Raw genomic sequence first — 17,496 nt, forward strand, 5'->3', positions numbered from 1 at the left:
TAGGGCATCCTTTAGAATGCAGCTGGATTTCGCTTTGCCATCTGCTGCTGCTAGTGCCAGTTGCGACTTGAGCGGTTCAGGAGCTGAAGCTAGTAGTGTTGATATCTCATCCCACTTATGACAGTTGTAGCATGGCAGTAGTGTAGTGTTATTCGCAATCCTTGTTTGAAAGGCTGTTGAAGTGGCCACTTTCCTTCCCATAGTGCACAGCCTTTTGCTCTCTTTTTCTGGAGGACCATCTTAAGAGGCTAAAGGTGTTCCCGCCCTCTTTCTAGTTGTGGTTACCACAAGCGAGTCCTGTTTCAGCTGTCCCCTGATCTAGAGAGAATCTGTAGGAGCAGGTCAGAAGAGCTTTTCGATATGCAGATTGACTGCCCGCGTCTGGTTTGGAGTTTCCAGAGAAGGTTGTATTCCCCTCTGGATACATTGTAAGATGGGAATAAATTGGGTGACAGCTTTTCTGTCTCCCAGTATATCCTCCACAAGGTCCTTATCCAGCTGAGTCTCTTGAGTCTGTATCTGAAAGTGCTTAGCTGCCTTAATAAGCATATCATTCTGCAGTGGCTGATTGTCCACGGTGAACCGGGGCATCTAGGTTGACGGGAGAGGCTATGTTATACACATCTTCCTCATCGCATCATCATAGTACTGTTCACCTCCTTCCTGCATCGTGTCCCTGTCTTCAGTGTCTGTATTAGGGTCATACAGATTAATGAGGATTGGGTCCTGCTGGGGTGAGACAGGCAGGGTATCAGGACGTGACCTTTTAGGTGGGGGCTGAGAGGAAGAGGCGGCAGTAGTGACAGGGATGCGCTGTAAACTTTGGACTGCTTCTGGGTTTTTCTCAAAGAAGTCTGCCATAAATGACATTCTCCTCATGACTCTATCAATGTCCTTGCAGGTCCATTGAGCTGAGCTGGGTATTGACCTTGGATTTTGGGGAGATGCTTAACCCCGAAGTGTTCCTGAGGTGTAGGCTGGCCCTTGTTCTTCAAGGCTGCTGCCAATGAGTCCACCCCCTACCCCCCACCTGGGAACCAGAATCTTTTTCCTTGTGTGGTGTAGAAGATTTTTCACTATGGTGGTGATGGGTTTTAGAAGAGTGTTTCTTGGTGTCCTTACCTTTAAGGAGACTTCCAGGGACATGTTTTTTCACCAGGTGGGCTAATCCTGAATTTCTGGAGCCCTTAGCCGTTTTCGACGAGGAATGTCAAAATTCGGCGGTGGAGTGAACCGAAGTCTAGTCTTGGGCCGAGGCCCGGTGCAGCCTTCTAAGGCCAAAAGGGTCCATCGATGGAAGTTTTGTTCGACGGTCGTTTTCTTCACCGCTGTCGAAGATATTAACGAGAGTCAGTGAAAGAAAGATAGAAAGGATAGGAAGAGTTAACTAACTCTAATTCGAATAAACAATGGCGTTATGCCGAAATCAGAATTCCTCGATTTAGCGTCTGTCTACAATGGCAGAAAAAAACAATCTGAGGGACCTCGATGCGTGAAGGACCATGGGTGCAGTGGACGTCACATTAGGGATAGTATTACTGGCATGCCCTGTCGAGGGAAAGCAACAACTGTAATACTCCTCAGCTTCCACTAGATGTCGGCCTATGCATAGCATGTGATCGAAGCAGATTCCACAAGCCTCAGAAATATAACCAATTCCTCAACCCCATAGGTTTTTGTAATCAAGAGTGAGATGTGACGTCAGTTTGTACTTTTAAACTGTTGTCAAGAATGAGAGGAACTGAGAGCGTGAAATGTTTTGGATTTACTGCTATACCTGTTTTATCTGGATTGTTAATAAAACAGGGCTTTGTCAATTACCTTGACTCTTCCGTTTTTGGGCGCAGGACTTCCCAGGCCTATTTGTCCCACTCAGGACTGGGGATTGCTGCCCTCGTTTACTGGCCAATAGTAGAATGTTCGTATATGGGCATAATGGCATATGCTGGCAGGGTCAACGTGGGCATGGTTCCTTATCATAATGGGCAAAGCAAAAATTAGTATGTTCTTATCTGGGAATAGTGGCATATATTGGTGCAGCCAGCACAAACATGCATGGACAGCGTTAGTATGAACTTATTTTTTACACTGGCATATGGTGGGTAAAGGCATCATGATTATGTGTTGGAAAATGCTCTTGTGCACTGTTTGTGACTTGGCATCGAATGGATTTTTTCACATCTTAACCTACCAAACTGATTGTAAACTTATGTGACTTTTTGCTCAACTTTTCATAGAAAGTGTGCTGTAAAAATGCACCATTTGAAACCATTAAAAATTAATGGGAAATGTTAATACCCCGCCAATTAAACAATTCACCAGCCGTGACTGGCCTGTAACCTCAGGCTGTATAATCAGGAGGGGAAATGTACATACTGAAGGCCACCCATACATGGAAAAGTCTTCAGGGTACACCACTTTTCCCAACTATTGGAATGACTATTTGCGGCCATTTGGGGCAGAAAGTGAATCCAGTGCAGAGCATTTTGTGCACTGGTGCTTACAATGCTGGGCTGCAGTCTTAAAGACTCCCTGTCCATGCCTTACAAAAGTCGCTGTGATGTGGCCGGTTTTGTGCATAAAGTGATATACAGGCACCAAGAGCATCATATCCTTATACACTGAGAATCATGTGACACACTGAGCCCTCTGTTCAGGAATCCTAAGCTATGCAGTGACAAGGGTACGGTGCTGTGAAGTCATACCACTGACATGTGGAGTATTGTGTATTTGCTTCCTGAACGTTGCGTCAACTGTTTTTGCTCACTATAACTTTCAGCGCAGTGTCCCAATAGCGTCTAAAGTTCCACAACTCCAACGCATGCCACATGTCAGGGATCACTAGTTCACTGGTTTAGCTAAACACACAGTACTGCTGACCAAACACAGTAAATGTTAAAGATAAGGTTACGGTACTAGTCCTCTCTTCCAAAGCACTTTTCATTTCCCTGCAATGTAATGCACAACCTATTATGTTATATTCAGATTGTGGTCTACCAAATTCCGAAAAAACCCACAGTGTTTGTGGCCAGAACAATGGCAGGTAGTTGCTTTACAAATGTTAAATAACTTATGGGCAAAGTACAGTCAACAAAATGCGATGGGGTGATCTTGTGTGGAATAAATAGTGGTGACACCTGGAAATGTTTGCTCCCCCTGGAAATGTTTGCTCCCCCACCCCTAAAATGATTTAACAATGACTGTCACTAACCTGAGTAATCCAGAGCGATGAAAAATGTAGAGCTCCTGGGAGAGGGTGCATGTCGGAAGCGGAACAACTCGAACAAACCTCTGGAGCAGGTGAAATTCAGGCACAAGCTGTGGAACAGTAACGATGCAGAAATCCTTGTCCTCGAGAGAAAACAAATAAGCACATTAGTCTACGAGTAAAGGCTACACAGTAACACTACAAATACATAGGTCAAGTCGATACAGATGTCAAATACTGTGTGGAAATAATGCTACTTCGAAATCAAACAAGATTTGCGATTAGATGCAGGAAATAGCTACACATCCAAATGAATATATGTTAGGCCACTCTACAATTCCAAATAGTTATTTGATCACTATTTCAATATTCTTGTTCAGAGACATAAGCTCTACATGGACATTGCAGAAGTTAACAAAGGGCTTCCCCAGGGGGCGTGGCCAGCGGGCTTAACATGGAGATGTGATTTTGTTGAGCTCCCGGGCCGCCAGCAGAATCCTTCAAAATCCTCCAGTAAAACGCAAAGAAGAAAGCGAACAATAACATCATTTAAAAGCAGACATCTACCGCCGCAAACTGCTGAAGTCGGGAAGTATTCCAAGAACCGGATCCCGAGAAATCCACTAAAGAAAGTACGGAGGCAGACGCCGATGAGAACTCAAGATGGCCGCCGGGTGCCAAGAAAGAGAGGCGGCCGATACTAACTAGCACCCTTGGAGGTGGACGGAGCTGGGGTGCGGAGATACTGAGAAGCCCAGTGGTGACGGGAGCGCACTTTCCTTACGGCAGCGCTTTGCTTCGTCTCTGCTGAAGCAGACACCGAGCGCCGGTGTCTGGAGACGGGAGAGTACTCGGAAACAGCAGCAGCTGGGGCGAACAAAAAGAGGGACAGGCGCCAGTGCCCGACCGAGGACCCACCGGCCCCGAGGTGTGAGCAAGCGGGCAAGCTCCGATTTCCCGCGCTGAGCCTGGGAGAAAGCGGAGGAGTCTGGAGCAACTCCATGGGTCTGGGGCCGCACCCGTAGGCGGACCGAACAACGACACCCCAGCCTCCCGATCCAGTACGGGCACACGCAGGCGCTCCGTATAACGTCGAGCGCTCGCTAAGATCCTGCTCCAATAAGCTGGTAAGGAGAGGGGAAAGGGGGGTGCAAGCGCCAGACACTGAACCAAGGACACCATATAGCATGAAGGGGAGAAAGAACCCCTCCCCATCTCCCCATCACGGCCCTCCTCGCTGATAATCTAACACGAGCTGCCGCAGTGAGAAAGGAGAACAAAGGTGGAACCCCCCCCTTTTAAAATAAAGACTATAAGCAGTAGATAACACGAAAGAATACTCCATCTTGAACTGCCATCAAAACAGGAGGTGGGGCGGCGTGGCCAGCAAGCGTGCGATGAAGACGTGAATCTTCGGCGCTCCCATGGCCGACCGAAACATCCTGCAAAATCCTGCCATATGGATTGTGTAAAAGCAAAATAAAGAACTCCGGGCGGCGGAACCTCGGAGCAATACCCGGCGGAGAACAGAGCTAAGTTTGCAAAGGGAAACACGAGATATCGGCGTTGGAAGTTTCGCCCGGGAACTCCCCGAGCCCGAACAAGATGGCCGCCTCCAAGACCCGTTGAAGCGTGACAGGGATTAGCGAATGCAGCCCACAAGCCCCGACTGCTGAACGCAGCAGCCGCGCCAGCATCCCCGGGGCAATCCGAGGGTGCGCCGCCACCGGATCTTGTCATCTGTCCCCGGTAAGGCCCGGGCGGGGAAAACCAGAGTGGGCGAGGCCCCGGCCTGCGACATCGGCTGGAACTGCTGCCGGAGCCGTGTGGTGCGGCCAGGGGATGGGGTGCGGACGACTCGGCCCACCCCCAGAGACAGAGAGCGGACCCCCCCCCACCGCCGGAGGGGGAACCTGACACAGGCGGTGACAGCTCGGAATCCACCCCTCCGCCCCCTGGACCCCGGAACTAAAGTTAACGGCCACGGGTAAGCCGCCACGCGGGACCTGCCAACCCGAATCCGATGTGCCCTTAGGGAGTGTCCCTGGGGGAAACAGCAACTTACGCCCGTACACGCAATAAGGGCAGAAGCATACCGACACCTCCAGTGCGCAAAAGAAGCCAATCCTGACGAACGGGGCCTCCTCCTCTGGCACTGACAGATATACGGGGCCCTACACAAAGCAACACCATGGGCAAAGAAAAAAGCAGAAAGACCTCGACACAAAGCACCATGGACCAATACGCCACAAGCACATCCACCGTACAGGGCACTGAAGACCATGGAGTGACCCCCCCTCCGCCAGACGAGACCCTCTCACTCAAGGATGTGATGGCTGCCATCGCCATCTCGCGTTCCTCGGTGGAGCCAAAAATGGACGCCATCTCTACCGAGGTCTCCTTCCTCCGCCATGACCTCCAAAAACTGTGATCCCGAACTGGGGAGGCGGAACAACGCATCTCCCGTGTGGAGGATGGCCTCGTTGGGGTGTACCAACAATTGGCGCAAGCACTAACCAGATTGAAAACCCTTGAGGCCCGAGTGGATGAGGGAGAAGGCAGGTCCCGCCGCAACAATATTCGCATCCTGGGACTGCCGGAACGCGAAGAGGGACCCAGCATGGAGCTTTTTCTGGAGGAATGGTTGGCAGACCTGTATGCGCCAAAGACTCTCTCAAACTTTTTCTCGGTGGAATGTGCACACCGCATACCTGCCGGCCGCCTGACCCCGGGCGTACCCCCCAGGACAATCATCGAATGGCTCCTCAATTATCGAGACAGGGACGCCATCTTACAAATGGCCCGAACCAAAGGGACAATGACATATAACGGAGTCAGAATTGCTTTCTATCCAGACTATACCCACGAGGTCCAGAAAGCCAGACAATCCTTCGAGCACCTTAAAAGGAAGCTCCACTCTATGAACTTGAGATAGGGGCTGCTCCCGGCACAGTTGAAAATCCAGCATGAAGGTAAACCCATCCACTTCACCGATCCTCAGGAAGCCTGGAAATGGGCCGAGACCCATATCGTAGGGGACTGGACTGCACCTGTTCAAAACCACAGAGGTAGAGCAAGACCCTGACCACGAGGAGATGGACCCGCCCAACGACCCATACCAGAGATCCCAGTGGACCCGGACGAAGACCGCGATCCCTGATAAGGTTCCTGGAACAGTCATGTTGGCCAGAGAGGGGAACATCAGTACCCTCAACGATCGATCCTTTTCTTGGCAACCATTTGCAATGCAACGCTCCTCCCGGGACGACACCAGTGATGGGATGCCGTCACTCCTACACAATTGATCAGAGAGTCACGCGCTGCCATCGCTAACACACCATGCCATCGGCAGACACCACGCCCCTGACCCGTGTCACCAGACCCGCAAGCAAGTAGTAAGTTGGTGGGAAGGTGACCACAGTTCACATTAAGTTAATCTGGCGACACAGTTTTGAGCGCCAGTAGAGTTTGGGTGACAGATAATTCATGTTGGGGAGGAGTTTGGGGAGGGGGAAAGGGATACAGTTCTATATTAGTTACTTTCTGGGAAATCACACTATATCCACATAGATCAAGATGCCACCGAACACACCATGTCCGATGCCAAACGCCTCCACCTCACACATACACCACATCTCCACGGCCAAACGCACCATGCACCCATCAGGCACAACCTTCCAGATCTCTAGACAGCAATGACCACACAGCACTAAGAATACCCCACTTATGGAAATGCACTAGCCCCAAAGACACCCAACGAACGCCACAGGTCACTCAAAATCATTACTTGGAACGTAAATGGCATGGGCTCAAGTATAAAACGTTGATTGGTCACGCAATTCCTTAACAGACGCTCTCCCGACATAGCCCTCCTAACCGAGACCCACTTAGCGGGTTCCACCTTCCAGTTTTTTCGCAGAACTAATTACCGACTAGCATACCATGCAGGGTACACGATGGGCTCCCGGGGCGCCCTGATCCTTTTACATAAGCGACTCCCGTTTGATCTATCTGCTGTAGTACAGGACCCCTCGTGCCGTTTTGTGATGATCTGGGGCGCGCTGAGGGGAGACAGTGGCCATTCTAGCGATATATTCCCCGCCGGGATAGGAGGAGGGTCTCCTGAGGGAGGTGACGGCCCTGATGGCACAATAGCAAGCAGAGGTGTGGATCGTGGGGGGATTTTAACGATGTTATGTGCAACACACTTGACCGGACCCACATCCGCAGCCGGAACCCAGACCGCCCCACGCGGCTGGCGACCTTCACATCAGCGCTTGGTCTGAGCGACGTGTGGAGAGAACTCCACCCTACAGACCCAGGATTTTCCTTCCACTCGGGGGTCCATGCATCCTTATCCAGGTTGGATTACCTCTTCCTCCCGGCCCCAGAAGCATATAGGGTTATATCGGCAGATTTCCTTCCCCGGGGCATATAAGACCACTCTCCCCTGGAGGTGACGCTCCGTACGGATTGTCCCCTGCCGCCCAAAACATGGCGGCTAAATGGCTACTACCTGGGCCTCCCCGAGTTCGTGGAGCACATCACGGACAAGTCCAATGAATTCTTTGAGATCAATACGGCTCGGTAGAGGACCCTGTGATATTATGGGAGGCACATAAGACAGTGCTTAGGGGGGAAATGACAGCCTGATCTGTAACCAAAAGAGAGAACATCACAGGAAGGTGACGGAGGCAGAGGAGGAAGTAAAGAAATGGGAAACCAGACATATATCTAACGCTTCCCCGGAAATACACCACTCCCTCCTGAAGGCTAGAGCATCACTCCATAACACGGCGCTTGATAACGCACAGCAGGCGCATTGGGAATCAAAGACCAGAATTTATGAGCAAGGGGACAAAGCCGGCAAACTATTGGCATGGCTGGAAAGACGGGAGGAGGGGCACAGACATGTCAGACAGGTCACCGGCGGCCTGAATGGGCCGGCCCGAACATACCCAGAAATAGCGGAGGCCTTTGACAAATTCTATACTACGCTTTACGCCACCCCAATGGTCCCCACTGACACTTCCCTCCTGGATGAGATTGTGCTTCCGCAGTTTTCGGAATTGCAGAGGACTCACTTAGACAGGGGATTAGACGAAACCGAAATAACGGAAGCCATGACCCAGCTAGAATCTGGGAAGACACCTGGCCCGAATGGCTTCCCGGCCGAGACCTGGAAGAAATTGGGCAGCAATAAGATGGCTGCCCCCCTCCGGGACCTATTCCTCGCCGCCAAAGAACAGGGCACCCTCCCACCGGATCTAAGAACGGCCAACATAGTGGTCATTCCCAAAAAAGGCAAACCCCCCGATCAGTGCACATCGTATAGACCGATATCGCTTCTCAATAGTGAAACTAAAATCCTTGCCCAAGTACTGGCCAACAGGCTCCAAGGGGTAATATCCTCACTGGTCCATCAAGATCAATGCGGCTTCATGCCACAAAGATCGACCAGAATGAACCTACGCCGATTACACCTGCTATTGGAAGAGGCCCCAACCCTTAACACACCACTCGCAATTGATTTCGAGAAAGCGTTCCATTCGGTGGTGTGGGCTAGCCTCTGGGCAACAATGAGGCGCATGGGCATCGGCGAAGCTTTCCTTAGCTGGATTCAACTCCTATACGAAACCCCACTAGCTACAGTTAGGGTGAACGGCTGGACCACCAGGACCTTCAGTCTGGGCAGAGGCACCCGGCAGGGCTGTCCTCTATCTCCCCTCCTCTTCGCCCTAGCAATCAAGCCACTGGCCCGATGGCTCCGACAGGTCACCAGGTGGTCCGGATTCTATTGGCCAAATGGACGGGAGGACAAGCTTTCCCTTTATGCGGACGACCTATTACTCTACCTGAGTAATCCAGACCAAGCATGCCCAATCATAACCCAAATGTTAAAGACCTATGGAGACTTCAGTGGCCTTAGAGTAAACTGGGGGAAATCAGTTCTCTTCCCAGTAAAAGGGGATGATCTGGCAATCCCCCGGGACTCCCCATACCGAATAGAAAGAGAAGGCTTCTGTTATCTGGGCATATGGGTTTCCGGTGTTCTCTCAGACTATGTGCGTCACAATCTGCACCCACTAATGGCCCGCTTTGCGGGGGATGTACGACATTGGATGCACCTCCCCCTCACACTCATGGGAAGGGCGGCCCTCTTCAAAATGATGGCACTTCCACTGTTTCTCTATGTACTGCAGAATGCCCCACTGGCCATACCAAACTCGGAATTTGTCCGGGTGGAACGCCTCCTCAGGGAATTGATATGGAAGGAGGGGGGGGTCAACCTCGAATTGCGCTGACCATGCTGCAGCAATCGATCTGGGAGGGGGGTATTGGAGTCCCACACCTGAAGCCCTATTAGTGGGCCAGTCAACTAAACATAGTCAATGACCTCCTCCATGGGGACCGCGACCTACCACACATTAGAGCACAACTACCCTTCAGGCAAGACACCCCACCACTCGCAACAATGTATCAACGCCTATCCAGACCCCCTGCACAGACAATGTCCTCTCACATCGCGATCGTCTGGAGGCAGGCACACAAGCACATAGGCTGGGGGAAGAAGATTACCATTGCACAACCACTATGGAATAACCACATGCTGACGGAAGTGTAGAAGATGCCTGCCTGGACCCGATGGGTGAGGGCCGGAATAACCATGATAGGAAATATCTTAATAGAGGACTCTATTCTTTCATTTGAAATGCTCCAGCAGGAATATGGTATTTCGGCAGCAGAACACTACCACTACACACAATTGTCACATGCACTCAGTGGCCACAGGCAGGCACTTGCTGATGCCCCAGATTACACTCCCCTGGAACGAAACTTACTTCCACAACACATCCCCACCAAGGTAACTACCACTCTATATAAAGCTATTAATGCATTCACCACCCCAGAGCTGACCAGCCTCAAAGCCAGATGGGAACGGGATATCGGGGACATTGAGCCTGAGGACTGGATCCAGGTTCTCATGCATCCACGTGAAATCTCTATAGACTCCAGAATAAGACTGATACAGCTAAAGATACTTCACAAGGTATACTTCCCCCAAGTGGCCCTTTTTGGTTGGGGAAGGGCAACAGATCCAAACTGTTTGAAATGCCAGGGGGAAGAGGGCCCCTTCATCCATCTCCTCTGGGACTGCCCTAAAATCAAGACCTTCTGGACACAATGCTTACAAATTTTGGCAAGAGCACTGGGTCGCACGATAGAATTGCGACCCGCAATAATGTTACTGGGGGTCCCAGATGAGAACATCTCGAACAAATGGGAGGGCATTCTTCTCTCCACAGCAATGGGCCTGATAAAACGTGACATTGCACAGAAATGGGGAGCCCCGGAGTGCCGGACAGTGGCTCAGTGGTCCAACAAAATGGACATCTGCGCGGCGAAAGAACTTAGAATTTATACAGCACGGGGATGCCCGGCAAAGGCCACAAAAATCTGGGGAAAGTGGGAAGAACGTGTGACCTGAGATCGGTCTGAGGGGTGGGAGAGCGGGAAGCGCAGGAGCACAACATGGACACGGCAAATAACATATTACTGGAAAGGTGATGTACAGAGTGGCAAGAGACGAACAGATCGACGATCGACTCGGCAAAGGAAGAGGGGTGGTGGGGGGAAACAGTTGGTATGTTGTATAAATGTTCAAAAACCTTCAATAAAATATGTTATTAAAAAGAAACAGGAGGTGGACAGGGCGAATGAGACCCAGGAAGTGCAGATTGGGGCAAAGGAGGCCATACATACCCTAGAGCTAAGAGGAGGGGGGAACCCCCCACCCAATCCTAACAGCTGGACAAGACACCCCTGAGAAACGCTTACGACCAGAGTATAGAGTGTAACACCCTTGCAACCAAGAAAGTGAGGAAGGCGAACCACCCGCACACGGCGAGCCACAACATTAAACTCCTCACTCTACACAGCAACACCAAACCAACAGACAATTGCTGTAATGGGCAAAGAAAAAGGAGGGAAACAAGTGGCCAATCAGAGCACAATGGAGCAATATACAACCACCACCCTGCCTCCACCAATGGAACCAAGCAGACCTGAAGATACACAAAATCCTGAAGAAAACCTATCCCTAAGGGATGTGATGAATGCCATCTCCAACTCGCGAACCTCCATGGAAGTTAAAATGGATGGCATATCCACAGAAGTCTCCCTGCTGCGCCACGATCTACAGAAGCTCTCGTCCCACACGGGAGAGGCTGAGAACCGTATATCCGTAGCAGAGGACGAAATGAGAAGTATGGGCCAGCAAATGAATAGAGCACTAGAACACATTAAGGTACTGGAGAGCAGGGTGGAAGAGGGAGAGGGCAGGTAAAGGAGGAATAATATCCACATTCTTGGCCTGCCTGAAAAGGCTGAAGGGGAGAGCATGGAACTTTTCCTAGAGCAATGGCTTGCTGACCTATTTGCTCCCAAGACCCTGTCGAAACTCTTTTCAATGGAAAGAGCACACCGAGTCCCAACTGGCAAGCGGTTACCTGGAGGACAGCCGAGAACTGTGGTAGCAAAGATCCTCAACTATAGAGATCAAGATGCTGTGTTGCAAATGGCCAGGACAAAGGGTGAGATAACATATAACGGCTCCAGCATAGGCTTCTTCCCAGACTTCACTAGAGAAGTGCAGAAAATGAGGCAATCCTTTGACCCCCTTAAAAAGCGCCTACAGACACTGAATGTAAAATATGGTCTGCTGTTCCCAGCACAGCTAAAAATATACCATAATGGCACGACAATACACTTCACTGAACCTAAAGAAGCATAGACCCGGGTGGAGAGAAATCTGAAAGGAGACTGGAATCCACGCAAACGACAAGAAGCGAGAAGAAACAGACCACAGCTAAATGAACCACCAGAAGGTCCACCCCGCCAAGAAATAGAAGCAATGCCACAAAGAGAAGACGAATAAATGCAAAAGCGGACGAATGATGAAAGTTTACACGGCACAAGATCAAACGAAAACTGCCTGACACATATAGCAACCGGGAAATTAATGCCGGCGGCCCACAGCCCAGCACGGCACAACCCCCCACAGTACCAAGTGCATACTGAGGTATTCCTAATACCAAAGAGACTTAAGCACTTAACAATAGTTTAATTGGTTAAACATTTTGTTCAATGGGCGACAGATGCTTCAGTTGGGGATGGAGTATGGGGAGGGGGAGTTAGGTGTTACACAGGTATTCAATTGACACTTGGCTCAGCAAGGCTACATCAATCACAGTACACATGAAGGTCGCAAGAGATGGCCACCCGCATGTAGAACTAAACCCAAAGATTAATGGCCACAACTGGAAATAATGCGAAGAAACTCGCCTTCATGACATGGAATGTCAATGGCCTGGGAAACAGCATAAAGCGAAGGCTAGTAATACAATATATAAATCGGCATGATCCAGATGTAGTGCTGCTCACCAAAACGCACCTGGCAGGCACAAACTGCCATTTTTTTAAGAGAACCAAGTAGAGGACGGCAATCCACGCAGGCTTCTCCATGGGCTCGAGGAGAGTGCTAATATTGATAAACAAAAGAACCCTGATCGACATAGCTAATGTAACCCAAGATCCTGGAGGCAGATTTGTTTTCATGAAAGGCACACTATGGAACCAAACCATAGCCATATTGGGGGTCTACTCGCCCCCAGCACTCATGATGGCCCTAATTGAAGACATTACACTGATAATTGTTAACAACCCGACAGATACACTGGTAATGGGCGGAGACTTCAATGAGGTGATGAACATTACTGAGGATCGCACACATATAAGGGGGAGAAACTCGGCACTACCAACCAAGCTAACTACTTTTACGTTAGCACTGGGCCTCAAGGATGCATGGAGAGACCTTCCTCCAGTGGAGAGACAATTCTCATTTCACTCAGGCGCACACACGTCAATGACAAATTAGACTCATTTTTTCCTCCCCGGCAAAAACATACACAAAGTAATGGATGCGACTCTACATCCCCGAGAGATATCAGATCACTCCCCACTCACAATGCTGCTTGAGACAGAGAGACCCCAGCCTCCGCCGACATGGCGATTGAATGCATACTATCTAGGATTTCCGGAACTAACAGAGAAGATCCAGGAAGCGACAGCAACATACTTCGAATTAAATCAAGACTCAGTGGATGACACGGGGATAGTATGGGAGGCATACAAGGCAACTCTGAGAGGCGAAATACTGAGCTGGACAACTGCACACATAAAAACACATAAGCAAGAAGTTGACGATGAAGAAGCAGAGGTGAAACGCGCCGAGGTGAAATATGTAAGCACGGGAGCGGAGGAAGACAACACGTCCTTACAAGTGGCACAAAAGAAACTACATAATGTCGCACTGACCTGTGCGAAGGAAGCGCACAGAACCATGCGCGCCAGACTATACGAAACAGGAGACAAGGCCAGTAAGATGCTGGCATGGTTGGAAAGGAGAGAGGAGGGGCACCTTCAAGTGCGCCGCACAAGCACCACAAACAGAGAATGGGCCTCTACTGACTCAGACATTGCGGAGGCCTTCGCAACTTACTATGAAACGCTATATGCCCCGCCGACGACTCTGACGGATCCTAGCATATTGGATACGCCAACCATCCCAGCACTAAGCAAAACACAAAGAACACTCAAAGCCGAAATAAGAGAGGAAGAACTGATGACAGCCATTTCTCAGCTCCAAAATGGGAAAACCCCAGGGCCCAATGGTTTCCCAGTAGAAGTCTGGAAGAAAATTGGCACTGAAGAGGTGGCTCCCCATATGCTAAAAATGTTCCTGCACTCAAAGGAAAAAGGAATCCTCCCGCTGGACCTAAGGAAGGCCAGTATAGTGGTGATACACAAGGAAGGCAAACCAACAGGTGCATGTAGCTCCTACCGACCAATTTCTCTCATAAACACAGAGGCCAAAATACTGGCAAAAATACTGGCCAACAGGTTACAGACAGTTATACCCTCTCTGGTACATCTGGACCAATGCTGCTTCTTGCCACAAGAGATCCACGCAAATGAATATTCATAGACTTCAAGCTGCCATTGAGAGAGCACCAACCCTACAGGATTCGCTGGCACTCCTCACCATTGACTTTGAGAAAGCCTTTGATTCAGTCCACTGGGAGGCCCTATGGCTCATAATGGGTAAAATGGGATTCGGAGTTCACTTCACAAACTAGGTCAAACTCCTATACAATGCCCCGATGTCAGAAATCAGAGTAAACGGCTGGTCCTCACGCAGCATAAAGCTTGGGAAAGGAACCAGACAGGGTTGCTCCCTCTCTGCGATGCTATTCGCACTGGCAATTGAAATACTAGCTATAATGCTGAGAGAGTCGCAGGCTTGGAGGGGGTTTCACTGAACACAGAATTTGGAGGACAAAGTGTCCCTATATGCGGTCGACCTCCTGATCTACCTAAGCGGCCCAGCAGTCTCATGTTCCATCGTCACGAATATATTACACACCTATGAGATCTTTAGCGGGCTAAGGGTTAACTATAATAAATCCTTGTTACTCCCGATCAGAGGGCTTGACGAAGTGGCTCAAGACGATTGCCCATATAAAATCGAGAAAGAGCAGTTCCGGTATCTTGGGGTACAGATCACGACAGATATAACAAAATATACAGAGAAAAACCTGCATCTAATAAGAGATAGATTTGTGAACGATGTAAAGCACTGGATGACCCTTCCGCTCACCCTGCTAGGGAGGGCTGCACTGTTCAAGATGTTGGCCTTGCCCCGGTTTCTATACATCCTGCAGAATGCACCAATATATATACCAAAAATAGAATTGCAGAGATAGAGTTATCCCGATTTGAAAAACTCATGTTCGCAACATCCACAGGCCTTGTGAAAAGGAATCTAGCTCAACTGTGGGGCTCGGCCTCACCCCCTCAATACGAGAAGTGGGTAACGGATGTAGACATGTGTGTGCGAATGGAAACAAGAGTGTATACCACAAGGGGGTGCCCAGAGAAAGCGACCAAAATATGGCAAAGATGGGAGGACAACTGAAGGAGTGGAGAAAGGAGCCGAAAGCCCGCTGAACTATTGAAAAATAATTACCCCAGGCAAACAAGATGAGCCCAAAGACTTATTAGGCGTAAGAATTTTTCGCAGCATGTGTGAAGAAGAGCCAAGTGCCAAGAAGTAGTGTATATTTGTGTGTTTCAAAGTATTGATTAAGAGTTAATGTGTTTCTGTTTTGTCTTGTTTGTAACTATAAAATAAAAAAATATTTTATCCAAAAAAAAACAAAGAGCTTCCCTATATCAGTTGGTGTTGGTGGGAGGGTGTGGGGGGGCACTCAAAATGCACTCTGCTAGCCTCTGGGACACACGTCTTCTTCACGAAATCAAAGATCTACAACATAGGTAATAAAATAAAACTTTCAAATCTACTGATAATAGCCAAACATTAACTAATCCAATAGCTACAAACCGATTATTGATATTTAATTCTCAGAGACATGTTTTTGAGATTCTCTTGGACTTTATACTGATCATGCATATACTTTGAATGTTCAACACAGGACATCTAGTCGTGTACACTTGATTATGCACAGTTCCCAACTTATCCCAGCTTGGCACAAATGATGAGTATGCCATATATTCAGAGGTGCACTCAAAGGCTTCATTTACACTTCTGTCAGCTGGTTCAATTTTTGAATTTAATGCACCACAGTTGACTGTTTCCCTCGGGTTGATTTATGGATTTCCTTGGGCCAGTTCACAAACCTTTACATGAAAGGTGTCTCGGAGTATGGTAATGCCACTGCACATTCATGGTGTGCTTCTCCTAATGTAGCGACTCTTGTGCTTTCCTTTTTTGATTATTCTTACCTTTTTATTTCGGGGAAAAAGGCCTACAGAGTACATGACATCTAACAACCTATTAGTATTGTCACAGATGGCTCAGATAACACTCCAACTATCAAAGAAAGGTTAAGGTGCTTTTAATTGATTTTCTCGGCAGTTCTCTAGGGCCACCCCTCACTCATTTCCTTAGAATGGATTCCCACTCTAACCTAGGTGTTCCTAGCCCCAAGATAGTTAGATGGGAATACTCACCCCAACTACCTAAGTTCTAAACTGGCCAGTGGGATCACCTAAAGGCAATTTGCTTTTTCTATCTTAAGTCCCTGTGGGGTTTTCTAAACTAGTCCTACACTATACATTTTGTTAGTGTTAAAGGATGTTAGGGAATGTGCTTTCCAGACACTCTCCCCAGACAGTCTCCTTCCTTTCGCCCCTGATGTTCCTCTCCCTATCTCGGATACTCTCCTCTTACCTCCAACTACACCCTCCTTCCCCCTACGTCTTCCTTCTCTGTTCTTCTGATGTTTCCCTCTCTCTCGTCTTACTACCCACCTCCACCCTTCGATGTAACTACTCCATCCTCCACATTACTACTCCCTCTTGCATTGAGCTACTCCCTCCTCCCCACTACTCTAAACTATACAAAAACTCTCCTTTCACTCCATGAAATTTGCTTCACAACCACTCCTTAAACTAGCCTTCCTACATACGCGCCACACACACAAGCACACAAACTTCAGAATCACCAGAGAAGCCAATACCACAACTGTTCAACAAATTGCCTCCACACTCCATCGTTCCTTCCTGTTGCCTGCTAGTCTCTTCGTCGTCCACCACCTTCACCCCTGACCTCACCCCAAAAAACCCACACTTCATGTTTCTTGACCCCTGCTTAAATCTCCCTCCTTCTGCTGACATTGGGTAAACTGTCCCTGGACAATCTGGCCCTGTCTTCCCCACCTGGGCCATGTATGTGTTATGAAAATTCATAAGTAGGGGGCTAAGCCCCACCCACTTTTTCCACGGGAGTCTACCATGTATGAGGATGGCGGCATGGAAAGTTCAATGTTCATGTTCGTGTTTCAGGGCCCTGTTCCATTGGCCTCACGGTAAGTCTTGTGAGGGATGGTGGGTCCTTCTCCCTTTCTGGTCTCCTGTGATTTAGGGGGAGCTTTGGGTGTTGCAGGAGTTGGTTTAGAAACTTCGGAAGTTGTGTAAGGCTTGTTGCATCTTTCCTGTGTTGTGCTATCTTTTTGTTGTGGTTCACTGCAGCGTGTCGGCCGCGTAGTCTCCTCGCTTCTGGACATCTCTTTCGTTTGCTCGTCCATCAGTTTGCTGGGCTCCCCGGTCTTCTCGCTTAGGCATCATGTCCCTGCAAAAGAAAACCGAAGACTGGCAAGCAGTTCATTGATGCATGGCATGAGTAAAGAGAAGTGTGCACAGAAACA

The 17,496-nt window shown here is 49.2% G+C and overlaps 1 protein-coding gene across 1 annotated transcript in view; it reads right to left on the reverse strand.

Moving 5' to 3' along the window:
- CFAP61 (cilia and flagella associated protein 61) overlaps window positions 1-17,496 on the reverse strand; it is a 2,971,729-nt gene that overhangs the window by 1,964,149 nt on the left and 990,084 nt on the right. The window contains exon 13 of the mRNA XM_069608074.1: window positions 3,212-3,351. Coding sequence (XP_069464175.1) covers window positions 3,212-3,351 — 140 coding nt within the window. The remainder of the gene's footprint in view (window positions 1-3,211; window positions 3,352-17,496) is intronic.

This window comes from Ambystoma mexicanum, chromosome 4q (assembly GCF_040938575.1).
Source record: "Ambystoma mexicanum isolate Mex_15411 chromosome 4q, UKY_AmexF1_1, whole genome shotgun sequence".
NCBI classification, from domain to species: Eukaryota; Metazoa; Chordata; class Amphibia; order Caudata; family Ambystomatidae; genus Ambystoma; species Ambystoma mexicanum.